The 27,067-nt window shown below is 38.2% G+C and overlaps 2 protein-coding genes across 3 annotated transcripts in view; one reads left to right on the forward strand and one right to left on the reverse strand.

The window, feature by feature from the left end:
* The first annotated feature begins 16,704 nt into the window (after positions 1-16,704).
* Positions 16,705-18,667, forward strand: LOC144706111 (selT-like protein). The gene is made up of 4 exons (XM_078579017.1): positions 16,705-16,966; positions 17,083-17,144; positions 17,317-17,635; positions 18,329-18,667. The coding sequence occupies exons 1-4, from the start codon at positions 16,781-16,783 to the stop codon at positions 18,437-18,439; spliced, it is 678 nt and encodes a 225-aa protein (XP_078435143.1). The 5' UTR covers positions 16,705-16,780; the 3' UTR covers positions 18,440-18,667.
* Positions 18,628-27,067, reverse strand: part of LOC144706089 (transducin family protein / WD-40 repeat family protein) — a 32,936-nt gene continuing 24,496 nt past the window's right edge. Inside the window, exons 8-24 of one of the 2 annotated variants that reach the window (XM_078578986.1) lie at positions 24,508-24,943; positions 23,877-24,212; positions 23,598-23,804; positions 23,378-23,476; positions 23,219-23,297; positions 21,575-21,705; positions 21,218-21,495; positions 20,956-21,133; positions 20,756-20,886; positions 20,529-20,646; positions 20,155-20,210; positions 19,984-20,077; positions 19,708-19,918; positions 19,547-19,618; positions 19,375-19,484; positions 19,228-19,290; positions 18,628-18,866 (exon numbers count right to left, since the gene is read on the reverse strand). In XM_078578986.1, the coding sequence (XP_078435112.1) occupies positions 18,756-18,866; positions 19,228-19,290; positions 19,375-19,484; positions 19,547-19,618; positions 19,708-19,918; positions 19,984-20,077; positions 20,155-20,210; positions 20,529-20,646; positions 20,756-20,886; positions 20,956-21,133; positions 21,218-21,495; positions 21,575-21,705; positions 23,219-23,297; positions 23,378-23,476; positions 23,598-23,804; positions 23,877-24,212; positions 24,508-24,943 (2,710 nt within the window). In that variant the 3' untranslated portion in view covers positions 18,628-18,755. The remainder of the gene's footprint in view (positions 18,867-19,227; positions 19,291-19,374; positions 19,485-19,546; positions 19,619-19,707; positions 19,919-19,983; positions 20,078-20,154; positions 20,211-20,528; positions 20,647-20,755; positions 20,887-20,955; positions 21,134-21,217; positions 21,496-21,574; positions 21,706-23,218; positions 23,298-23,377; positions 23,477-23,597; positions 23,805-23,876; positions 24,213-24,507; positions 24,944-27,067) is intronic. The other variant, XM_078578993.1, reaches the window with a different exon arrangement.

A 27,067-nucleotide genomic window follows, 5' to 3' on the forward strand; every position in this document is an offset into this window, starting at 1 on the left:
TTAACCAAAAAAATTTATGAAAATTTTCCACTTAAATACTCTATAATTGATATAGGGCAAGTAAGGGGTCGATCCGTAGAGAGGCAGAAATTTGATTTCAGAATTTTTCCCAAGCTTGGAATGAATGAAGTGAGTTTAAAAAAGAGAAATATAATTTCTGAGATTTTTATGGATTTTTAGTCAATTTATTTAAATTCCTATGACCTAAATTTAAGCACAAATACAAATAAAACACTAAAAATATTTTAAAATAATTTTCATAATTTTAATTACACTAGAAATAGGAAATAAATATTTTTTGAATTATCTTGAATTTAATTAACACCAAAAAACACTAGAAATATTAAAAATGAGACTTAAATATATTTTTATTATTTTTTAGATTTTAAAACACTGAATATTGATTACATTAATTTTAGGGATTTTTTCTGACTTTGTAGGAATTTTTAAATATAGAAAATAAGGAAAATACCTTTTCCGACTATCGCTGGTGGCGGCGACGGCGGACCGGATGAGCCAGCGGTCCTTGTGTGGCCAGTATAGGGCTGGCCTTAGTAGGTCAGTCCACTAAGGTTCAGCTCAATTGGGCTAAGCCCTATTGGGCTTGACCCAATGTGATCAAAACTTAGTCAATTTGACTAAGTCCTGCACACTCCACTTTTTTGCCCTAAATGATGGAATTCAAACATGTTTTTTTTTTGAAATTTGAATTTAATAATGAAGGATGATCTAGATAGAGAATGTAATGGATCCTAGAGAGAGAAAAAATGGTTTTAGAGAGAAAAAATGACTGAAATGAAGAGATAGAGAGAGAGAAAATGAAGAGAGGATGTAGAAGTTTGAGATAGAATTTGAAGGTGCAAATGAAGGATACTCTTTATGAAATTTTGAGAGGATGAACTAGGGATGTGTATGAAGATCTAGAGAGAGAATGAAATGATTATAGAGAGAGAAAATAGGGAAAGTCGAATGTTTAGAGTGACAAAATGATGGATTTTAAGGGTAAATGGATGGATGATGATGTGAAAAGGGAAACCTAAAACCTCAATGCAAATCTTTTGAGCCCTCAATGCTTCCTCTAAAATCTGTGTCCTTATATTTCGCCAGGATCAGGTGTTTTTCAATGCAAACAAGTGATGAGATTGAATGAAAACTTCAACAAACTTACATTAAGCAGGTTGAACAACCTGGATTCCTAAATATGCGTTGTCCTGCTGCCCAGACACTTGCTAGAACACGTCAAGAATGAGGGGAAATGAGGGAGAAAAGAGTATTTATAGATTGGAAGAATTACTAAAATACCCCTTTGGGTATTTTCTATTTTCTTTTATCTGTGGTTGAGAGTTTCCCCTTCTAATCTTCAACTTCTTTCTTTGGAATGTTTTTTAAAGCCCAATGGTCTTGTCAGGTACTGGCCCATATTCATCTGATTTTTCATTTGAAGGCCCAAAACACCATTTTGCTCCTTTCGAACCCCCTTTTGAGAATCATTAAACTCTCAAAAATTCTTCAACTCTTGAAGAATTGTATTTTCTCATTCCATGATTTTCTGCACATGTGAAACCATAGAATACTCAACAGTAGTAAAACTTCTTGACTTTAAAGAAGTCAAGGAATTGAGTAAAAAATAATCATAATGTGCAAAAATTAGAAGTTATAGCTATGCATAAATATTTAGTTAATTCAAATAATAACATGATAAATTCTGGATTAATAACACCATAATCATTTAAAATGTATCTAACTATCCATGCATTTATCATGTTATCAATAGGTATCAGATCGCTGGAGAGATGCACACTGCATAGTCGAGAGGCTATTAACTCATGAGGCTACTACATAATACTAGGAAATAACTCCTAGTGATTGGTGGTTGATGGATGATAAATGTCCAACTCTTTAATTAGGCCCTAAAGATGTCCAAAGTGATGAATCACCATGCTTTCATGTAAGGAGTTATTCAAAGATCTCCACTGTGCTACTAAGATTTGTTTGATTGGCATACATGCTATCTAGTGTTATTCAAAATTGTTGACTGAGACAAATACAAGAGAGAGGCTTGACGATGGGCTGTTCAATGCTCTTCAGCATTCAAGGAAAGATAGATGAGTCCAACAGAGACCAAGATGCAAATGTAACCACAATAAGCACTAGATGATGAATTAACTGGTGGAGCATACTACTGGATGCTAAGAAGTGTTCAAGTTCAGAGACCCACCACACATAACTATGTTCATTGAGGATATGTGACAGTCGATTGATTTGTGTCATGAAAGAGTGTTGTGGAGTAGCCAACCCAATTTTAGAAAGAGTTATATCTAGCTACAGAAATGGTGGAGGGGACACATGAGACATCAAGGAGTCACCCATATGATCAACAAATCAGTATAGCCAGAGACGATATGACACAAGGAGGGATGTGCAACGGCACTAAACACGGTGTGGGGCGCGCCCGTCGTCTTCTCCATTTTTTAAATATCTCCCCATCTAGTGAGACTTGAAGGTGAGAATATCAATTAAATCTTCATGGGTTGAAGAATTCATAAAGGAGTCCCAACATCACACCTAGAAAAGACATCCTTTGATTTTTCTCCTATCTATAATTAACAGAATTTTTTCTCATTCAAAAACTCATTTTGTAATGTTATTGGATTATAAGAGAGAAGGGTTGGAGTGAGGTCCTGTTCGAGACTCATGAAGAACACACCATTTATCATGTCAAACATGGGACCATGAGGTAAGTGTGATCTTCATATTTTTTACAGACTCATATCTTTGTCCTTTTTCCAAGGTTGTCATTGTCAAGGATAGTACAGGTTTTTATTATCACACCCACCAGCACCAACTCAGCTACTCTCTTGCACATATCTGTTCCATCCCCATTTCACCTGAAATGATAAATCTGCATCTCTTGCCCCCACTCTGCTGCTCAATGGCATGTACATGTGCCATCTCCATCACAATTAGGGAATATTTCAGTCATCTCATCCAGTCCATTCATTCCGCCACAATTAGCATGTTACCCAGTGATAGTAACTCACTAAGTTACGTGTTTAATTATTATTTCCTGTTAGAAAATTACCTATACTTTATAAATCCCTTCTTAAAAAATTAGATAAATTATCTTGAACCGAATATGATCAATATTTTTTCACTTTTAAAATTTTAAAATAAGTTTATTTTAAAATAGCTTGAATCGTCATCCAGTTGGGTATCGAGATGATGCTCTGATACAAAATGAAGTCGTACATCGTCGATGATGTCGTCCAACGAGTAAGTCCCTGATAAGTCCAAATTTAAGGGGTTTTATGTCGTTGTTTTGATTCAGACTTAATCAACAATATTTATGAAAATTTCCACTTAAATACTCTATAATTAATATAGGGCAAGTAAGGAGTTGATCCACGGAGAGGCAGAAATTTAATTTCAGAATTCTTTCTCAAGCTTGGGATGAAGAAAATGATTTTAAACCTGAAAAATACTATATATTTTTTTAGATTAAGAGATGTTTCAAGATTTGTTGGTAATTTTCAGACTTCCCTATGTTTTTAATTAAGCCAAAGTACAAGGAGAAACACAAAATTCAAATTTCTAAACTAATTTTTCTATTTTATCTTAGCAAATTAATCAGAAATAAATATTTTTAGAATTTTCTGGGATTAATTCACATAAAAAACACAACTATAAGCATTAAAAATGAGAAATAGAGATTTTTTTTGAAACGTTTTAGGTGTTAAAATGACTTTAAATAGCTTATATTAATTTTCTAGATTTTTTCCAAATTTTTTCGGATTTTTTTAACATAGACAACATTTTTTTCGATTTTTCTGATTTTTTTCAATTTTTAATTAATTTTAAATATGAAAAATATGAAATTTACCTACTCCGGCGATCGCCGGAGCGGCGGCGGCGGCGGCGGAAGAGCGGCGGAGCGGCAGAATGGGCCGGCGGGCCTGGATTGGCCCGTAGAGGGCTGGCCTCCTTCCTGGGTCAGCCCACTAAGGTTAGCCCAATGTGGCTAAGTCAAGACTTAGCCAAATGGGGCTTAAGGTTATTGGGCTTAACCCAATGGCCAGGACTTGGCCGAATTTGGCTAAGTCCTGCACAGGAAAACCCTGTGCCCTGCGGTCTTGTGCGCTGGCTGCGCGCGGACCGGCGGGCAGAGGGGGATCTCTGCGGCACAGGCACTGCACAGCGCCGCGCGGCACCGCACGATGGCGGCTAGAAGACAAAAAATAAGTGCTTTGAGAGGATAAGAAATGATATTTCAATGCAATTTTTTTGGGATTCGAAGTAGGGAATGCAGGAGGATATAGAGAGATAAAGGAAGAAATTTTATAGTGAGAGACAAATGTTTCTAGAGAGATAAAAGGTCGAAATAAGAGGATAGAGAGAGAAAATGAAGAGATAGTGTAGAGAGAGTTTGAGAGGGAATTTGAAGGTGTAGATGAAGGAGATTTTTTTCGAAATTTTGTGGTGATGAACTGTGGATATGGATGGACGTCTAGAGAGAGAAATAACAGATTTTAGAGAGAGAAAGGGCCAAAATGAGGAGATAGAGAGAGAAAATTAAGAGAGAGTGTAGGAGTTTGAGATAGAATTTGGATGAGCAAATGAAGAAGATTTTTCATGAAAATTTTAGGGGAGTAACTATGGATATAGATGAAGGTCTAGTGAGAGAAAAAACCTACTTTAGAGAGAGAAAGTGGAGAAAATTAGTGTTTAGAGTGAGAAAGTGATGGATTTTAAGGGTAAATGGATGGGAAATGATGGAGAAGGTAGAAATCTAAGATTCTAAAGCCTCAATGCAAGTTTACTGAGCCCTCAATGCTTCCTCTCAAGTATGGATCCTTATATTTCGCCAGGATCAGGCATTTTTCAATGCAAACAAGAGACGAGATTAAGAGAAAACTTCAATAAACTTACATTAATCAGGTTGAACAACCTGGTTTGTGAAAAATGCCTTGTCCTGCTGGCCAGCCACTTTCTAGAGCACGTCCAGAATGAGGGAAAATGAGGGAGAAAAAGTCCATTTATACATTGTGAGAATTACTAAAATACCCCTTTGGGCATTATCTATTCTCTTTTCTTGCCATTTTGCCTCTTTTTCTCCATGGGTTGAGAGCTTTGCCTTGTAATTTCCAGTTTGTTTCTTTTGTAATGTGTTTTCAGGCCTAATATGTAGGTCAGGTCGTGGTCCAAGCCCCGCTGGTCTCTCCTTTAAAAGCCCACAATTTTGTTTCATCATTTGCAGCCCATTTTGATAATCACTAAGGTCCCAAAATCCTTCAATTTTTCTCATAATGAAATCTTCTAATTCCTGTAAATTTCTGCACATTTGGAACTATAAAATACTCATCAGAAATAAAACTGATTGACTTCCTAGAAGTCAATGAAGTTAGTGAAAAATAATCATAATGTGCAAAAGTTGGAATTATTAGCTAATGCATAAATTTTTGGTTAATTCAAACAATAACATGATAAATTATAAATTAATAATACTAAAAACATCTAAAATGTATGCAAATATAGGTTCATTTAACATGTTATCAGTCCCTACGGAATGTAACTACGAGATGGCAAGAATCCTAGGTGAAGTGTACGTGCAGGTTTGGCTTGTGAGAGTTCCGAGATCTGAGGTAGGTGATCGATGACAGTGGCGATGACCTCGGACACTTGTCAGAGCCATGACAGTGACTATGATGATGAACAGAAGAATTCTGTTGATGCTCACACATTACAGACGGGCTCGACCCATACCTAAGAAACACTCAACTCATAATTTTCTTGATAATTCTCTCACCTAAACTGACCCGAGCGCGGTGGAGTGCAGCCAAAAATATACTGTGAGACGTAATTTAACTGACGAGCAAGGAGAATGGCGTACCTCGTCAGTGACAATGTTCGTCGGTGTCTTTGTCGGTGTGAGCCGTTACGGGCAGGTATGGTGGAGTGGTGCCGGAGACGGGCATGGCATAACTCAACAGACGGTGGGGTGTGTGCCGGGCCAAGACGTTGGAGGATGAAGACGAGGCTGAAGGAGGAGCGATAAGAGAGCTCAAGGCGCGGATGTGAGTGGTACGTGGGCTCGGCATTGTTTGGTGTCACGGCACAAGGGGCACACACGTCAGCAGGCGTGATGCCAGACACTACGGCAACCACATGCGCTCCATGAGCAATGGCACGTGGGGCACGGCTCGATGCGACCTGAGTAGAAGACGCGAGTGATTTGTGTCGGCGTCAGTAAGCGTTGAGTAGACTCAATGATGGCTGGTGTCGAGGAGCGCGTCCGAGGCAGCACGAGTGACGGCATTGACATGCAAGTGTGGCTCAATGTAACGCTGGCAAAGGCACATGCACTCTATCACGACAGCACGATGGGTGCAACGGTCATCGCAGGCAACACCTTGATCAGCAGGCATGCGATGAACCTGTGGATTGGTTCAACAATGGTGAGCGTCTGGTCAACGGACGTAGGTCGTGCAAGTCCACAGCTCAGCAGGTGCAACAGTCACCGCAGAACGCATCATGATCTGCTTGCATACGTGGAGAACGTGTTTTGGGTCAAATGACGTGGTGGCGTCCAGTCAGCAGATGAAAAACTTTCAAGTCCACGATGCAGCGGGTCCAGCCCGCAGAGACTGGAGATGCCACGTGGACGTAGCCAAATCTGGTTGCGGCAACACTGTAGACGTCACGTACAATCTGCAATGCGCGGTGAAGAAAACATGGAACCGATGGAGTCTAACGATTGCGATAGTTGCACGAGGGAGCGGGTATGGCACTGGTCAAGGCCACGTGCAGGTAATCTGGCCGAATGGCTTCGCGCGATCGGACGCCAACGAGCGGGTGGCAATCAACCATTGATGCGCCCTCGAGTTTCCAGCCGAGGGCGTGTGCGTAGGTGCTGGCACAGCTTCCGGCTCACAATAACATAGGACAACGTGTGCGAACTGGTTGCTGACAGAGGGGAACAGTGGCGTTCCTCTCCTCTTCTTTCCTATGTTCCCTTCCCTCTCCCGCTTCTCCTCCTCTTTCCCTTCTTCTTCTCCTCTTCCCCACGATGAGACCTGGATGCTAAATGATAACTGGCAACACAAATTGCAGATCTAGTTTCTTGGATGTGCCCATCATGGCCTTATATAGGGCCATGATGTGCCCATTACAAACAGTTCACATAAAGGACCCAACAAGGGACCCCTTTTACAATAATTAAATGGATAACACAGGGTAAAACTTAAAAAGATTTGAAATAAAAATGACGGATAAAACACGACGATACCGACGCATCATGACGAGTAAAGTGAAGACATCGTGACGAACACAAAACATAAATTGGACAAACGAAAACATAAAATTAAAAAATGGGCACGTTCGTGGACAAGCTTTACCCGGGGGTATTCAAACCCGGGCGTCTTCATAGACACTTTGGCGTGTTGATCGGGCTGGACATGGACCAGCGGTGATGTTGATGACAGCGAGGGAAGCTCCGATGACATATCCTAGGTGTCGTTTGGGCGTGCTCCATCACATTCAAGCCTTATGCTCTTTAATCTTGTAAAAAATATTATAAATATTATTTTATAAATTAGAAGGTTGGAAATTTTTAATCAACCCTAGTTTTTGGTTCATCAGTAGCAAGCAATAGAATTGGGTTGTTGCGTGGGGTGTACAAAAAGTACCACAGCTTTTGCTACATGAGGTATTTTGAGGCATGGTTGGTGGCATTTGAAAGTTATGGATCTAGCTATCCTCTTCAATGATAATACGGTAAAATGAGATAGATGAGAAGAAACAAAATGAACATAGGCTAGAGCCAAATATGATGGTATTTCTTCTTCTGCTCCATGTAAATGGATTTGGATCACTTCTCTCTAAATATGAAATCCTCGGTAAAGATTAGAACTAATCAAACTGATATACTATGGATGTAAATAACATATTGGAATATAATGCAAGGATAGGGTACAAAGAATGGGGAATATAAGTTTAAATAGAGGAGCACCTATGTTCTCAAGCCTGGATTTATTTCTAATGAATGAAGGGACTGTTATATTTGGAATCCAGCCTTTTCCACATTTTCATTTATCCTAAAATAGTTTAGCATATTCTAAATTTCAATTATCCACCTGTTGAGATGGTTTCTAAATATGGTTAAGTTGGCATTTTTTCCTTTTTAAATATTGGCCTTCGGTTTCTACTTATATCTCATTTATAGTATATTTGCCTACATCCTTCATTTCAATAGAACTTTAGAAAAAATAGTGAGAATTGTGTGCTTGATTTAAGAGAAACAAGTGGGTTAGTCTGATAAATCAATTAATTATATAAATTATGATGCAATAAGTTTTGAAATGTTTTAGTATAAATAATGCACAGCCTGTATGTATCACTAAAAATACTCAATTAATATGCCATAATAATACATATTTATTGCTATCTATTAATGATATATCTGCCTTAGGTTTAGAAGGCATAATGCATGGCTTTAGAAGTGGATAAAACTACTGAGTTCACTTATAGTCCTCTTTGTGAGGATCTTCCTCCGTGGGACATGTTCATATATATATATAATCCATTATTATCTTGATTATACATTTAGCTTCATGATCATACTTCATCATAAAGTTCTCCTCAATGCATCTTAAAGGTGCATAAATGCCTTGTCAAATCCTCTTATTAAATACTTGGACTGAATCATTATTAGATGCTCCATGGTGCGGACATTTTCTAGTATTTAAGAACTGGTCCATGGTTTGGGCTAAATCATTATTATTAGATGTTACAGAACTGAAACACATCATATATAGTAGTGAAGTATTTCATGTTCATATATGGCTCTTCTAAAAGTAACTACCGAATTTTTTATTTTAAAACTAATGAACAAGTTCAGATTACAATTAAACTAAAAGTTCTTACAAATCATGCTAAATAATATAAGATTTTTTGTGTCAATGATATAGGATTATTTTTCAATAAATTTGTTATAATATAAAATTTAGAAACATTTTTTTATCAATTATACCAAAATATAACCAGCTTAATTTTTTAGATTAATCTTTAATGATTAAAATAAATCTTTCAATTCCAAAAATGATAGAATTAATTTGACGACATACATTAAATATTATATTACTCAGAATCACTCCAAAAACACTTAATTATTGGCGTAGTGAAATGAGGTCAGATAACATGTTGATAATTCCAGTAATCCTATTTATTTTACATGTTTATTTTGATTGAGTGATAATCAATTAATGTTATGGGCCTTTTATGATTACTTGTATTTGGAGTGATATTATGATGCATTTGTGTTTAAAATACATTTATAAAATTAATTTTGGAACAATACTAATTTATAAGTAATAATTTAATTTTTGGATTTGGTTTTTTCAAAATCTAATATTAGCAAATGAAGACACGGGATAAGTTGGCATAAAAATCCTACCTGACGCACTTGATGTGGGGCTTCATGAAAGATTATAAATATTTAAATTTTATCATTTGGTTTTATCAAGTTGATTTAAGGCAAGGAACAATATAGATGTGGGTAAATTATCCTGAAGAGATAAAATGTGAAATATTGGGTTTCTTGCATCAGATTTGCATCATCCTCTCAACACCTATTTAGCTAAGATATATCCATTCCACCCATGAAAAACATTTTCAATCCCATCACCTATGTCTAATCCCCTCCATAACAAAATCATTAACCCACCCACCGCAACATTATTCAGAAAAACAATATATTAATTATCCTATATGTACACATATATATATGTGTGTGTCCATCTTCTTATCTCCTCATTATTCGTGCAATTTATTCTTCATTTATCTCATACAATATCTCTCTATAAAACTGTCATTCCATTCTTCTATGTCTCATATCATTATTCTTAACAACTATAGTTTTTTTTGGCGAAACACACGGTGCCGGGTATGGCCAACCCAAGGGTTGTGCCCCCAGACCGATCCAGCCGTGACTTGGATGCCACCTAGGGAGGTTTTATATATTAAGTGAAGTTTTTATAAGCTTTGATAGGTGTGGAGTGAGCGTACATGTCCCAATTAGACCAGGACCCTACTCATCCAATCCCATGATGCAAAAAAGAAAAATATACAAAGATGATACCGGTGCAGCTCCTGAAGAAGGCCGTGGGTGCCCATAGCGTGCTCGTATCCTGCGGAGGTGGTGATGCATGGAGTATAAGTGGTCCTCTTGGAATCATTAGATATCATCGTGGAGGTGCGCAGAGGGTAAATCAATTAGGCGAGAGGTCTTGCACTCCCGCCTCTAGTACTCCATGCAATACGCCACTCCCGAGGACCAACATTTGATAGGATGCAACACATGCAGAGAGCGGGCAAGCTGAGGCTCTCAAGGCAATGGCAGTCGCAAGACACCTATGGAAGGTCCTGCCAAGTGATGTATAGGGAGGGGGTTTGAGAGAATTCGCATAGTTGGCAAGGGCATCCGTTGTCTAGTTCCCCTACCATCTATAGTTATCACCTTACCAACTCTCTCCTTCTCACGCATTTTTATCACTTATTTTATGAAATATTCCTTCTTGCAATGCAATTATTTATTGGTCAATTATGGTAATTTTTAACCTAACTGAATTTTGATCACTAACTGTTTTTGATCTTCCTTAGTGTATTGATACTATTTTGGCATGAACAGTAGAATATGACATAAATAACATGAATATGATAATAATATATAAATATAAGAAATTTAAAATCTTAGAGAAGTGGAGATCTTTATAGAATTGATGTTATAACTGAAATGGAGGACTATAAAATATGTTTTGTAAGAAAAATAAAATTGATTTTCTTAAAACAAATATATCAGAAAATGTAGAAAAATCTGGATGACTTTCTAAAAGTTGATTTAGTCATTTTAAGCAATGTTAAAATTATTATATTATTATTTTAATAAAAATACATGTGATAAATGTATGATACTAATGTGTAAATTAACATGGTATCAACCTTCAACCCTGAATTGAGTTTATCAATCACGTTGTCACTAGGAAGTGGCTATCTTTAGGATTTTTTATCTACTAGGTTTCTTCCTTATGTTATTGTGGGAATCTCCAAATGCAGGCATAATTTATCTCTAACTGAATTTTGATCTTCCTTAATGTATTGATACTATTTTGTCACGAGCAGAAGAAGATGACATAAGTAGCATGAATATGATAATAACACAGAAATTTAAAATCTTAGAGAAGTGGATCATCATTGTAGAATTGATGTTATAACTGAAATGGAGGACTATAAAATATATGGATATTGGATGAATTTTTAGTTCATCTTTAGTTTGAAATCCTTATTAAAACTAATGCACACATTAAAAATGGATCAAACTCTAAGAAAAGCTATTATATGATTCAAAAGATGTTCATTATCTCTCTTAACCAAAATAAATGGAATGTTAGTTCTCTGAGAGGAATGATAGATGTGAGAGTATTTTAATCAGATTTATTCATTGAAAAAAAAGACCAAAATATTTATGATTTAAATGCATCCATAAATAATTTAATATCTAACAATTCATCTAACTTGTCTCAAAAAGATAAAAATACCCATATTATTTAGTCCTAACTATGTGGACACATATTATCCTATGTGTGGGTAGGTGTCTCACAATTAAATCCAGAGCTAAGAAAAATGCTCGGATGGAGCACATGTTGGCCTCAACACTTGAGCAGGAAGGTTGAGCAGCCTTCACTTGTGCAATGGAAGTCTCTTTGGAATGCTTAAGATTAATTGGGGGTAAGGAAAGAGGTAGGCCTAGATCCTTGGAAAAATATCAAGACATTTTATTATCATGAGTAAAATTACACCGGAGGCCAAAGCCATTACAAAAGAGGTACAATGCCAATACAGAAATATAGAGATGGGGCACAGTTTGCCGTAGGTTAGTGGCACCCAGCGCCATGAGGCATGTAACCCTATCTGAGCATCTACGAGAACTAATACTACAAGCATGCCCCCAGCTGGGTGCCACATGCCCATAGGCCATGGCCTTCTATGCATCCTCTGTCTAGTTGTATCACATGGCCCGACGTCCACATACAACACCCTTGTACTTTGTGCCCAACCTTGGCACTTCCCATGCCTCCAACACATGCATTGATATTTTTTAGTACTTTGGTCCACATTGGTGCCATTGTGCTTGGTGCCATAAGCCTTGGGCCCTGCCCCATGCAGGGAGTACCCGTGGACTACAATGTAAGCTTCGGCAGCTTATGCATGCAGTTTGTGGGGATCATGCGCCCGCATCCAAAACCACATGTGTGTGCATCCTCCTTTGCCAATGCAGGTAATGCCTGCCACCTATGCCCACGCACTGCCCTGATTTCCCGCGCATGTGTGCGAATGAGCACAAGCACCATGTGGGATTTGGCTTCAAAGATCAGGGACAAGCATCCCCACTTGTGATGCATGTGGTGTCCATGTGACAAACTCGGCTTCTTATCTCAAGTCCAAGTGTGCAAGACATCCTACATAGTAAGCACGCATGCCTCTTAGCGGGAATGGTACTTACTTTGGGGGTTTGCAGTAGGTTATTGTTGGGTATATTGCCTTCATCTTGATGAAAGAATTTGTATTCATCTAGAGGAAGACTTCAAACAAAATAAAAATAACATATCAAAACACATGGGCACAGATCACGTCCATGATTGCTTTGATCCTTGAATGAGATATGTCAAGATGCTCAAATGTGAAGTCTTTATTACATATCCACTCGATCCTAAGCACATTGAACATCCTCCTTTGTCTTGATGAGCCCTGTTCGCACTCCATCATCATCATTACATTCTCTTGATCACATCTAGAATAGAGAACAACCATAGGGAGAAAAGATAAGTGATAGAAATATATGTGACCAGCAAGCCAATAACATATTCCATGTGTCGTTCCATGTTCATTGATAGAACATATGCATTATAGTGCACGTGGAACGCTTATAATGAAGTTCATGAATACGTGATCTGACTTAGTGAATTATGATGAGATCGTAATACGTAGATCATTAGTCGTTATGCATGTGTTCTAAATATTCATATTCAAAGGATACTCAAGAAGGACATTGAAGTATCCGGATAGAATAGCACTATCTAGCATCACTCATATGATGAGTATAGTCGGTCCCATAGCCATTAGTGTGGAGACGCTAAGGATCGATAGTGGGTGCTCTTTAGTGGAAAGAGTTCACTAAATTGATAGTGTGTAAATGGTCCTTAAACGTGAGACACCAAAGACATCTTGTGGACGGACAGTTATACTTTGATTATGACGTATGTGTCCCTATTCATGGGATTCTAAATAGTTCTAATTCAGGTACATCAAGCATTTTACGAATACGATTGAGTGGTCAAAATGGGATTGTCCATCCTTAGTATAAGAGGTGATAGCTCAAGGAAGACAATGCGATGAAGTCCTTGGCCAAGGCAGTAAAATATCAGGAGAAGAGTTCTCCAATGATTTTCTAATGTATCAGTACTAACTTGGATGACCGATTAGGGTTTTACAGTTATCCATACCCTAAGTCGTCCTAAGAGCATCAAGTGGATGATGGACTATACATACACGATAACTAATGAAGAGCAGGTTTAATGAGTGAGTCGATACATACTCCTTTCTATCTTCTAGAACACGAGGTGTAGCTTGGCACCCCACGTGTTGGAGACTCGACCTATCGATTGGGTTAAATTGATCCAACATTAATTAATCTATATGATGATATATTTAATTTATTTGAAAGGCCAATAAAAGTTATTGGATTGATGGAGCCATTAACTAGACTGATACATAGGCCTATAGGGTCACACACAAAAGGTCTTTTGGACATCAAAAAATATACTTATATTTTTGGGGTTTTTATGAAAAATACCCACATAGTATAAATAGGGGAAGGCCTTGAACAAAATGCATGCATGCCAATTTTTTTCAGGGGCCTTCCCCTTCTTTTGTTGTCTTCCCACACTTCCTCTCCACTTCCGATCTGATTGGGACGACATAATGATGGCGACGGAGATTGAACACGGCTCGTCAATAAGAAGGAGGAGATCTGACGTGTCAAGGACCGTGTAGATATTTATAAAAGCTGCAATTTTGAGCAGCTTTACTCATCTCGATCTGGGACCTAGGAAATTGTGGGTGCGATCCGTGAATAAGTACTTCGTTTCATCATTTTATCGATGTCGTTTGATCTGTTTAAGTCTTCTGTTGTGAATCGTTTTGATTTCCTCATCTAGATCTAGGCCTCTAGAACCCAACATGAAGAATGGGAAGAGCCTAAAAAAATGATGCCACTGGTGAATTTGATTCAGGGTCTTCCCTTGTTTATACAAAGTGGATATTTTTCATAAAAACCTCCAAACGTTAAGTATATATTTTAACATCCAAATTATCATTTATGTGTGATCCTCTAGGCCCATGTATTAGTCTAGCCAACGATTCCAATGGCCCAAAAACATTTAATGACCTTAACAATTAAATAAATATATCATAATATATATTAATTAATCATGAATTGATTTAACCCCACTGATAGGTCGAGTCTCTAGCCCCTAGAGTTCCACGATACACCTCACACTCTAAATGATACAAGTGAGTGTGTATAGACTCGTCGAAGTAACATGTATGTCATCGCATACTATATATGTATAGCCCTCATTTGCTTGGTTTTCCAAGGATGACTTGGGGTATGGTCATCTGTCAAACTCTAATCGATCGCACAACTCTCCTTCGATTTTCCACTACCTTGGTAGAGTGATTCATCACATCATCTTCTTGAGATGTCTCCTCTTATACTAAGGGTGAATGAACCCATCTTGAATGTTCAATCATCTTTGTGAACTGTTTGTTGAACCCGAACTAACACTATTTATAATTTTGTGATTACGAACTCCTAGACCAAAAACAAAGTACATATGTTTGTCCACAATACATATTTGATGTCTCAAATATGAGGACCACCTACACAATAGTGAGATAAATCAACCTGATTTATGGTTTGGTACTATACTATTCAGGGTTTTTTATGAATCAATTTAGCGAACTCTTCACATTAAATAGCACTCACTATCTATGCTTATTGTCTTCACACAAATGGTTTGAAAACCAGCCGTACTCATCATATGAGTGGAATTAGATAGTATTATATTAGCCAGATACTTTGATGTCCTTATGAGTATCCTTCGAAAATGAATATTTATAACACATACTTAACGACTTATGATCTCTGTGTTATCATCTTATGATAATTCACTAAGTCAGATCATGTATTCATGGACATAATTATAAGTCTCACACACTCAATATATAAATACATCATACTAATGAACCATGAAAGAGATGTGGAATGTGTGATTATCTTGTCAGCCACATATCTTTTTCCATCAGTTATGACATTAGACATTAGATGGGTACAATATGAGTAGACCTAATAGTCAAAATGTGTGGAATTCTTGAAAAACAGATTTTCTAGATATGTTATTCATAAAATTGCATACTTTTGATCTTTTACAAGGAGCTGTGCTCGTTCAACGAGTTAAATAGAAGCTAGTGGTCATTTACTATGACAGAAAAACCATAGGAGATCTCATTTATTTAAAGCCACTATAAAAAATGATTATATACCTATTAAGCATAAGTGTTAGCTTTTTAGATAATTTGGTCTTTTTTATTAGGAAGTAACTTAGATATCTTATGTGAGCATCATGCCATTAAGTATTTAATGTCTTTAAAATAATCTAATATGAGGAAATATATATATGTCTGCCTTTTATTACACAATTGATTTTTTAAATAAAATGAACGCTACATGTGTGGGAGTGATCTTGGTTAGGGAAGACTAAGACAGCACCTTGCATGTATGTAGCAAGAGGGAGCTTATGCCTCCTAAATTTAGTCATTAGAGGGAAGATCCCAGTCCAATAGGGACATCACCCACCACCCAATAGTCATTAAGTGCCCCTCTGTATTGATTGAATGACTCTATCTAAGGGTGATGTTAGTGGAACCACAATTTTTGGAATTGGGGATAGAGGCTTGTCGTACCACATTCTTTGGAAGTTTTTATACTATTTAAAGAATTTTATTCATAAATAAAAGATAATACCCCATATTTTTAAAATATTTCTTATGGGCACTTGGAAAACCCTTTGATTTGCATACATGAAGAATTACTTGGTTTCAGGATAAGACCAATATTATTAGAAAAAGAAATACAGAGGGAAATTTACGAGAAAAGTCTAATCTTAATTTTGGGAGCATCCAGAAGTATTTCATGCGTTGAAGAGATGTGTACATGAAGATGAAAATGCCATATCTCAAGTTATTTTGATTTATCTCTGTGGTGTTCAAGGAAATACGCTATTCTACACCACTAATGAGGTTATATTGATGTTAAATTCTTTTCATCTTCCGTAAGTGAACATACTTTTATAGCATTGACTATGTGTCAAAATAGATTAAGGCAAGATCCACAAGGAAAATGATCAAATGAGAAAGCCAGCTTCAAATAAGAAATTCTATTTGCAGTTGGTGGCTGAAGAAACCCATAATCTCTTTTTATTCAGCGATAAAAGTAAAATTGGGCTGTTAATACTGGAAAGCCCACAATCCTTTTAATGCAACAAAAGGGCCATTTAAAGGAGCCCATTAAGCCTATAAAATGGTGGAGAAAAGCGTATTTCCTTGAACGGGGAAGTCGTCGCTCTTCTCGTTCGTCGACTAAGTGAGGAAATCTTTCAGAATTTCCGCCATGGACAGGGTTCAGATCTTGCTGCTGGGGCTTCCTCTCTTCCTCGTCTTCTCCGACGTTGTAAATCTCTTCACCCCTCCTCCGAAACCCTCCCATTCGCATCGCCACCACCATCACAATCAATTCCCCGATCCTCGCATGTCGCAGCCCCCACTAGTGCAGCCGGCGGATGTCTCGAGCCCCAGAGTAAGATCCTTTGTAATTTCTCGGTTATTTTACCGCTTTAAACGGCCTAGGTTAACCCGTAATATCTCGTGTATGATCTGTCTACTCAGTCTTACCCTATGCTATTGAACCTGCAGAGTCGAGGATCTGGTTATGGAATCTCGGTGGAGCTTAACTTCTGCACCTCCTGTTCCTACAAGTATTTAATTTTGTTCTTGTTCCCTGCTTCTGGTTTTCAATCCGATCGAATTCTTTTATATATGATTGAAGAAATATCGAGTTCACTTGTACAAAACTATATAGTTCAAAAAAAAAAAAAAAGCGGATCAACAATGAAACATTTTTGTAAGTGATTGTTTTCTGTTTTACAGGGGGAATGCATTGACGGTGAAGAAAATGCTGGAGACTTCATTTCCTGGAATTGATGTTGTCCTGTCGAATTATCCTCCTCCCCTGCCAAAACGCCTCCTGAGCAAGTTGGTGCCAGTTGCTCAGGCTGCTGTCATTGGGATCATGATGGGAGGAGATCAGATCTTTCCTAGATTGGGATACATCCAATTGCCTCCTTGGTATCTATCTATGCGGGCAAATCGATTTGGGACCATTGCATCTTCTTGGCTTCTTGGAAACTTTGTTCAAAATTTTCTGCAAAGTACTGGTGCCTTTGAAGTTTACTGCAATGGGTATCTGGTCAGTAATCTATCGATAGCGCTTATATTTATTTTCTTCGTTTTAACTGATCTTGTATTTTACTTCTTTCCTCGGCTTAGTTGTATTCAAATATATATATTATATTTATTTTCGAAATATGTCGCAGTAAGTTATTCTTGCGACTTTGTATCATGATTTCGATGAATATTCCATGTTTTCAAATGACTTAAAATAGCCTACTAATGATCCCATCAAGGGAAATATTTAAGTCACGGTCACGAAGGTTACTTATTTCATCATCATACTAACGCGCAAGAGAGATATTTGAATCCTCTGTACCCAGAGTTACAACTATTTTTTCCTTGTCTTTTTTATTTGTTCCATTTGTCTTCTGATACGAAGCCACTGGTAAACTGGCGATGTTGATCAGAAAAGACTATTAAGCGACAAACTTTCAAGAATGTCTAGAAACAATGAGCTTTCACGCATTGACCATCCATTATCCTAGTTTCTCTGTCCAACATAGGAATTTTAGAGCGTTACAGTTGTGGGTTTTTCTTTAGTCTACAAGGGGAACATTTTTGCATCCTATTTTGGTTGCTCATGGTTCAACTTATGTTTCTTAAGGGCCTGAGAATCTCCAATGCCAATTGTGGCTGTGCTATTCTGATATGAATCTGTCTTGTTCAAAATACCATATCATAAGATTCAATCATCTTTTGTGATGCGTAGGTGTTCTCCAAGCTGAAGGAGCAAAGATTCCCAAGCGAGATCGAGCTGAGAAATCTTATTGAGGAGCACATAAGCTCAAGAATCGCTGCCGAGGGGAAGATTTGGACTTGACAACAAAAAGTGGGGACTACTTGCATTAATGATAACCAGTGGAACAGAGTTTCTCATGTCAGTTGAAAGGTTTTTTTTGTTCTACTTGCTGATGCCTCACTACGCTGTTCATACTATTGCTGCTTTACTCGTTGACATAGGCTGATGATGCCATTATTCACTCTGTGGATCTCATTTGGGATCCAATATTTCTGGCGAATATCGAGCAGTTTATATAGTTTTATTGCATGTTCAAGTGAGTACCGTAACATAATCGCAGAAACTTCCATGAGGATGGCTTGGTATAGATAGCGCCCATATTATTCTTTACGACAGATCAAAGCTTCCACCATTTCTTCTTGCCCTCCATTCTCCGGGCCAGCTCATGAGCCATGGACGCGAAGTTCTCTGCTTCGTTCTGCAACTCCTCCGTGCGTTCTTTGGTTCTCTGACATTAAGAAAAGTCTCTCCCATGAACCATGAAAGCTTCACATCTCATCATAGACTATTTTTCGCAGACAATGGCAAAACTTGTCATTGACAAAGTCATCTCCATTCTCATGCAGAGCTATGACGATGATGATTTTGTCATGTTCTCTCATCATCTGAGAAGAGGTTAACTAAGAGATGATGATGAGAGATGACGACTCAATTGTCCTCCAGGTGACAGGCAAAAACTACTATAGGTTGCCTGAATAGATGATTTTTTCCATTTCATTGAAAATGACCTAAACCCTAAACCCTAAACCTCAATTGAGCCACTTTCATTTGTTAACCACAGGACAAAACTACTAGAGAGGAAAAAAAACCTGAAGCTTTTCCTGACGTTGAGCTAGCTTGTCTTTTGCGTGTGCTGCGGCTGCAGCAGCGTCCTAAGAATAGATAATAATAAATGTTTTGGTTGAGAGTCACACAAAACAAGGATTGCAGAACAGGTTGATATTAGAAGAACTCACCCCCCCGAATTTATACTGCGCCAGGATCTCTTCTGGTGTTCTAAGCCTTGGTTTTACATCCGTTTTTGCCCCCTGGAACAGTTGCTCTCTTTCTCTGTCCTCCGTTTTTTCTGCAACGGGATTTCAAAGAGATTTATAACGGAGACAGATAATTGAAGGGCAAGAGACAAACCTTTCCAGTCAGTTTGGTGGACGAGAGATGGAGTTGAAGCAGTAGGCAAGTCCTCATCGATTATAATGTCATCTGATTTTTTTTTTGAACAATGATGTCATCTGATTAGAAGATTAACTATTTTATGCATAATCTAAAAGAAAAAGAGAGCAGAGATGGACCGGATGTACCGATGCTCAATTCCAGCTGCTCATCAGACAGCGACGCCGAGGGAGAAGTAGAGAAGGGGGCCTTTGAAAAGCTGTTCTCCAGCCTCTGAGTAAGGGAAGACTGAGGACTTGGCCCAGCTTCTGAGGAGGTGACTCTTTCCTCTGCTGCTTTCCCACGTTTAAGTCCTTCAAGTAAACCTCCGAGAATTCCAGGAGCAGAACCCTGTAGATGTGAAGCTGAGCACCAAGCTAAGAGCTGTGGGGAGGGCAAATGGGGGAGAGAAAAACCGCTCTTCTCTTCTGAAATAAGGACTGGTTTGCAGCTGCATTGGCGGCTGCGGCAAGAACTTTGTCGTGGAGGCCAGGATAAGACTCTGGGATCCTGCAGGACAACATAGTTTAATGCACGTCAACAGAGGTTCCATTGCAGGCTTTCGTTTTAGCCTTGAAGTGCAATACCTAAAGTCATTTGTGCCTGCTAGAATGGAGATGACAGCCAACTCTGATCCATTGAGCTACAGAAATTGATTGGAGGCATCAGCTAAGGAATGAATGAATGACGGGCTATCAACAAATTGATAAAAAGAGCTGGCATTTTAGGGCAAAATATAAAGTTATCATGAACGTAAAACTGGTTATTTTTTTTATAACAAGGGAAGGGTGGCTAAGACACCCTTTCAAACTTGAATTCCTTTTTTCCCAAGGAAAATTACTCCGGGTAGATGCATATTCTTTCTCCTTTTCTTGAATTGATTAGCTGTGGTCATGTAATAAAAAGTTTGCAAGACTATGGATGGATCTAAACTTAGGAAGTAGTCGGTCGAATAACTCACAAGTGCAATCTGGCCTTGATCACAAGAACTCGCTGTTTTTGCCATGTTTGCCTTGAAACTCCACCGGAGGATTGACGATAGCGAGTCCTCTTCTAGGACTTCCAAATTTGGGAATGACCTGTCCATTCATAAAGCCAAGTTAACCCCAATAAGCTCCCCCGCAATTGCACACCAGAAACGCGTCCAAATTGATGATGAAATATTAGATCAAAATCATACTAGCTCACCTTATCTCGAAAACCCCGTTCTGATAAAGCAAAAGCAATGCAAATGCCTCTTTCTCATCTTTTCTTTTAATGAGTGAGGTCCAGCAGCATGGTTTTGGTAGGATCAATTCCTTGGTGTGGAAGCTGAGACCCTGAACCATCATCCAACAGATTGTAAAAGAAAATTTCTTTGAACAAGTATAATCCAACCAAATAATTACCTGTATCACAGACTTCAATTGAAACAGTTGTATTGCATCCTCGCAACAAATTAATAGAACTGGATGTAGCGATGCTTCTTTTGAAAGATCACATGTTACGGGAGAGGTGCGATTACCCTCCAAAGGATGATTCTCACTTGCCACTCCAAATGAAAAATGAGACCCATCTGCAACATAACTTTCCGTTATATTTAACATCTGTCACTGTAAATTACAAAGCTACAAAGCTACAAGAAAATGGATTAACTTGCCTATAACATACATAGAAATGGCAGTTGAGTCCTTCGGTGGATGTATTGCGTTTGGGTATAAAATCTTTCCACCGACACCATCAGTAACAATTACATGAGAATTTCTAGTTAAAATAAAAAGTACATCTGCTGAATCACCCGAACCCTGGGAACTTGCACTGCTGCCGTCTATTGCTGCATTTACATTGTGCATTACTCCCATTTTCAGGGAAACGATTGGAGATTCCAAGGCAGGTACATTATCAACATGAAAAAGCACAGTCATTGATTTTGAATCAAGCACGGTTACCTGGCATTGAGCAGAAAATTATTCCAACGGGCATGAAACTAAGTATTCAGAAAAGCATGCTAGAAAAAAGAGTCCTCACTTGGCCAGATTTGAAGCCTACAGCAAGCTTGGCACCAGATTCTGAAAAATGCATTGCTTTTACTGCTGAGTTCGAAATGGAAAAAACTGCCGTGCAATGAAAATCTTCATTCTCCTGATGTATGGTGTGGACTGTGGGAGGCATAATAAAAAAGTTGAAGTTACAAATTATTAAAAAAATATTGGGAAAAAAGAAGCAATGCGATTTTTTATGAGTTAACATTTGAGAGTGAAGGTCGAACTTTCACCTATCTAACATGGCATACAGATAAAACTACGGTCAGTCAATTGTGTGTAAGCTATTGTTATTTGGCCTGAATGCTTCTTCCTTGTCTCTGTGTTTTGTCTTTGATGAGAAATTGTTCCATAAATGAAACACAGGCACAATATCCTTTCAACCTTATGTATCCCATTATTTGGCCGCAGGTATCAAATATTTTGATTAGTGGAATCACAGGAAGCTAGTTATTTCATGGTAATATAGCCTAGGGCTCTTCTGATGTATAACACAATGGCTTTATGAATGCTTGAGCATGAATATCATGTGTGATTCCCCTGAACTAACATTTCCAGTTCATCTTTCTTCCATTCACGGGCTGAGGCCAAACTGTAGATGAATGGCATGACCTGGAGAAACATGCTCAAAAGTTTGTTTGTGTACTGAGGCAGGGCTGATGTCCACTTAGTGGGGCTAGACGAGGAACACAGGTAACCGCCAAAGTTCCTGAGTCATTGAAGCCAGAGATATCCCATTTACATAGGGTAGGAGAGGTCACATATCGTAAATGGCTTCCCCTCCAGCTCCAAACATATCTTGAGGAGAAATGGTTTATGAGACCTAGCTGAGTGTATGTAGTGATGCCATGTCCAGTATAATATCCACTCTTCCCCATGACAAGGAAACTCATACACGATGTGGACACCTTGGACTTCTAAGAGCATGTCCTAGTATATGTCATGCCCCTCTATAATGTGGCCATCAACCATGGTCACTCCATGAGTACAAGTCCCTGACATCAAGTTCTGGAGCAGGCCCAACTTGTGGTATTAGAAATAGTGGGATTCCCCACCGTCCATCAGCTACATGGTGCCAGGTTTGGCAAAACTCGGGATAGAGTCAAGAGAGACCCTGGCCATAAACAAGCCCATGTCTTCAGTGCTGGCCTCCTCCTCGAGGTTTTCAACCATGACACCATCTGAAGGTATGCAGTGCAACAAATTGGCCTGTTAGAATTAGTTTATTGCAGACGGAGCTGGGTCCTTTCTCCCGGTGAAGGTGCAGTTCCTCCTTAAATACATTAATATGCCAGTGTGAAGGTCATGTCCGCCACTGCAGGCCTGTTATCCTTGGAGCTAATGCAGCACTATGTCAGCACTAGAGTAGCTGACCCTTATTGAGAGGGGGGAAGGATATGATTCACCAAAAGAAAAAGATTTCTAAAACATATTTTCTGAGAATAATTACACAAGCAGGTGCAATGCTTATATCATCTGAGTTGATAAGATTTCTTCTGGCGAGTATGTTTTTTTTGAATCACAGTCTCAATGTAACCCTCGACTTCAACTTTCAAGGAAAAATTTAAAACTTTTCCTAAAAAAAGGATATTAAAAAAACTAAATGACACAGATTAATTAGAAAGATCACCTTCACCCCTGGTTCCACCAACAAAGTGAACATCTAACTTTTCACTTATATTGCTCATGCATAAGTCATACAGAAATACCTGCGTACATGATGTAAAAGATAATGTATAACATATTAAAGACTACCGAATAGGAAAAAAGGTCTAAACTTTTAACAGACCAGGCCACAGTCATTTCCGACAGCCAAGCAAAGAGTAGTGGTAGAAAATTCCAATGCTGATACTGGGGAAATTTCATTCTTCAACTCGACACCATTAATCTGAGGACCACACAATAGTCAAGGCTGAAAACGATTTTATATTTCAAATAAATACAGTATGTCTTTGCACAATGTAAGTGCTAAAATAAGTGCACTTAATTATCTTAATATAATCACTTACTTTACCAAAAATGACATAGAGCAGGGAAAAGTTGGGGTGTGTAGCATCCCAAATTCGTACTGCGCCATCTTGATAGCCTGCCATGTAAAGTCTATCAACACCAATATCTTTGTCAAGCCACAGCCCACTGGGCACCCCACCAGTCAAAGGCCATTTTACATTCTCAAAAAATGAATATGTTTCCTTTATCCGTTTATCGTATCCATTCTGCAAAAGCAGCATCAATAAGAAATCAATTGCAACTTACTGAGTTATCTTAAAGTTTTCCACAATGATTACCTTTGAAAGCACCTTATTTCTGTCACCGGAGTTACATAATGTGCAGAATTTTGTCACAGTAATAGAAGGGTCAGCAGTAGGTATTGTCAATGGAAATTTGTTTAGAATAACTTCAGATTTTGTCTTCTGAGACGTTGAATCAGAAAATGAGGCAATATCATATACACGAAGTTGTCCAGGGTTAGTCAAAAGGAACATAGCAGCAGCTGGTGTATTCTCCATGCCTCCGAGTTTTGGTACTAATATCATGTGAGCGAAAGACCCACAGAGCGGAATATCCATCCTAGATATACATTTTACTTTGTCAATCCCAGCAGACCAATCAAGATTCAAGACCTGAAATGTATTAAAACATTTCTAAGCACAGGAAGTTAAGTCATTAAATAAATACAAATCTAAAAAACAATGTTGTATGTTTGAAGTTGATCCACAATGAAATAGGGTTAAAGTTTATTTTTGGTTTAGAATGTCATTATTTGAACAGAATAGCAGATCATAAGATATCCAATAAACTTTTTCATCCTAAGATATAAGAGAACATTTATTCTGAATACCCTGATATTCAATTAGTATAAGCCAAGTCAGAAGCTGGTAAAAATGCATTGAAAGAGAGAAAAAGTAGGGTTCAAACCGTCAAAACTTCTTCAGATCCTATTTCATCACCACCATAAACAAAAAGCCTCCCTCCATGATCATTGTTAGAGGTACCATCAGTAGAAAATTGTAAGACAATAACAGGCAATCGTCGCTCCCCAGAAGATAGCTCCAGCTTAACAATATTATTGGACAATTGCCTTGTATCCTGATTTCTTAAGTGTGTTTCGGATGGAATTCTCCAGAGTAGTATATCACCGTCCACGTAGCCAACAGCAAGAAGAGATCCAGTGGACGATGCCCAGCAGAGGGAACAAATCTCCTTTGTTACCATTGCACTATCCGATGTACTTTGAATGCTACTCAATTCTTCACCTTTCAACAGAAAATCCGTGTGGCCATGTACAACAACAACACAGTTTTCAGAGATATCCCAAAGAATCATTACTCCGTCTTCATATGCAATAAGAACTCTGCATGCACAGAAAATAATATTTGGTTCTGGGACATCTCAGATCATAAAATGAGAATCTAAAACATTACATGGCCTCTTACAAAACTGTCAACAAAAATTTACAAGGAGAAGGTTTTCAGAAGCTACAGCAAGATGTTTCTCTTAATTTAAAGAATGGCCACACATTTACAAGCTTTGCTTCATTGCCCATAACATGAATTGATGTGGGCTTGAAATATATGATTATCACATTTATAAGCTTTAAATGATGCCAAACGTTTAAATTCAACAGGGAACAAAAAATTATGTGTGATTTCTTGCATAATGTTTTTTTGAATAACATATTATGCATGATTTCTTGCATAATATATTTACAGTTGGTGTCTAACGGGTTTAAACATAATTATAACAGGAGTTTGATTGGAACGGCAATATGAATTACACTGATTAGACAAAAAGCATTTGATATGATACAGAAGAAGAAAAAACCCTGAAGAGGTTAGTAAAAAACGAGATGAGGAATTCTTGAATTGATGCTTATCAAGAAGTTTCATGAATTAAAAATATATCTTTCACAATCCTAGATCATAGTAGTCAAAATGCAGGAGAATAGATCAGAAGGAAAAGTGAAGAACTTGGTACTGAATCAGGGGTTTTCCCTTTTGCTTTTTGGATGTCTGACTGCATTTTGAAGACAACGTAAGACCCTCATATAATTACTGCTGACTCTACATATATTCCCCCCTCCATTGAGAGTATTTTTCTCCTTTTCTGAGTGTTTTCCCTGCAGTGAGAGTTCATCAGAGGTGCTTGTGGATTCAAGTACACCTTCATTGGGGACTTAAGGTCTGTATCCAAGCACTTGCAGATTCAGGAACTTTCCTTGGGGAATCAACGGTTGGAGTTGCTGATTCTATGAATTTGGACCCATCCACTCCCATGGATCAAGGCCTTGTAGATTGAACCAAGTTATACAATTTTTATTCGTCGAAGCTGCATTATTTTTAATAAAAATTGGGTGTACATATTAAAAACCAGCGTGATGTTGTTTATATGTCATATTCGAATGTTTATGAGGGTTGAAGTTCCAACTGTTATTCACTGCATCAAACATCTTTCCACAAAAGTGATTTTCCTCGTATTTTATTCATTATTCCTATCATTCTACTTCTATTTGCAATTATCAAATAGTCTTACTTGCACGTCAATCATACTTATGACCAGTTTTGTTATGTCATAATGGGCCTGCTATCATAAGCCTACCATCACCCTTTGTAAGTCCTATAAATTGGATATCGTCAACAATAAATAGCTAATATCCCAATGAGGAACCTTACAGCAGAGAAATCAAGAAGAGGGAGAGAGGACGAAGATAGTGACAATTCTTAACCCTGCCAGATGCAGCAGAATGTCTCCTAGTTGTATGCATCTTTGGAGATCTAAAGAATTAAAGTCTTCCTCAAAACTCTAATTGTTCATTACATGACACTTATAGCAAAATAGAAAGATACAGAGATGTTGGGCCTCAAAAGGTGACAGACCCAATTGTCATCTGAGCCTGATCCAGTGGGCCTGGACGTGCTCCTTTATGATAATCCCTCCAAAGGATCTAATAATAAGTCCTTAATATTCTCATTTCTTACATTTGATTGGTTTTCCAAGTCCAAGCTTCTGATACGATCCCCATCTCCCTGTCTGTCTAGTATCCTGACCGGGATCGTATCGAGAACGAGGATGACACTGGCGGAGTGGACGACGCCGAGGGAATGAGAACGGTAGAGAATGGCAAATTGGACGTCGCCGGAGGAACAGGGCTCGATGGAGTGGACGTCGTCGAAAGAGGAGAGACTACTGGAAGGAAATAACTCTAATAACTCATGTCCTGCCCTCCAACGAGGGTTACATATTTAAAGGAGATGCAAAAGACGAGAATGCCCCTAGTGGGCTTACTAGACGGAGTGGATCGTAACACTGTCATATCTAGAACTGGTTTAATCCTATCATCAAGCCTCCTCCATGCAACATCCATTCCACCAGGGCCTCTCCTCTTTCCGTTAACCACTTTGGCATCTTCTTCCTTCCTTCTTGTCCTCTCCTTGATAGGAACTTGTGGATTCTTGTCATTTCTTGTCTCTCAGCACAG

This window comes from Wolffia australiana, chromosome 1 (genome assembly GCF_029677425.1).
Source record: "Wolffia australiana isolate 7733 chromosome 1, ASM2967742v1".
NCBI lineage: Eukaryota > Viridiplantae > Streptophyta > Magnoliopsida > Alismatales > Araceae > Wolffia > Wolffia australiana.

Coding starts and splice junctions, on each gene's coding strand:
- LOC144706111 (XM_078579017.1), top strand. CDS start 16,781: ATGGACAGGGTTCAGATCTTGCTGCTGGGGCTTCCTCTCTTCCTCGTC. Junction 16,967..17,082: donor CGGATGTCTCGAGCCCCAGA/GTAAGATCCTTT, acceptor TTGAACCTGCAG/AGTCGAGGATCTGGTTATGG. Junction 17,145..17,316: donor TGCACCTCCTGTTCCTACAA/GTATTTAATTTT, acceptor TCTGTTTTACAG/GGGGAATGCATTGACGGTGA.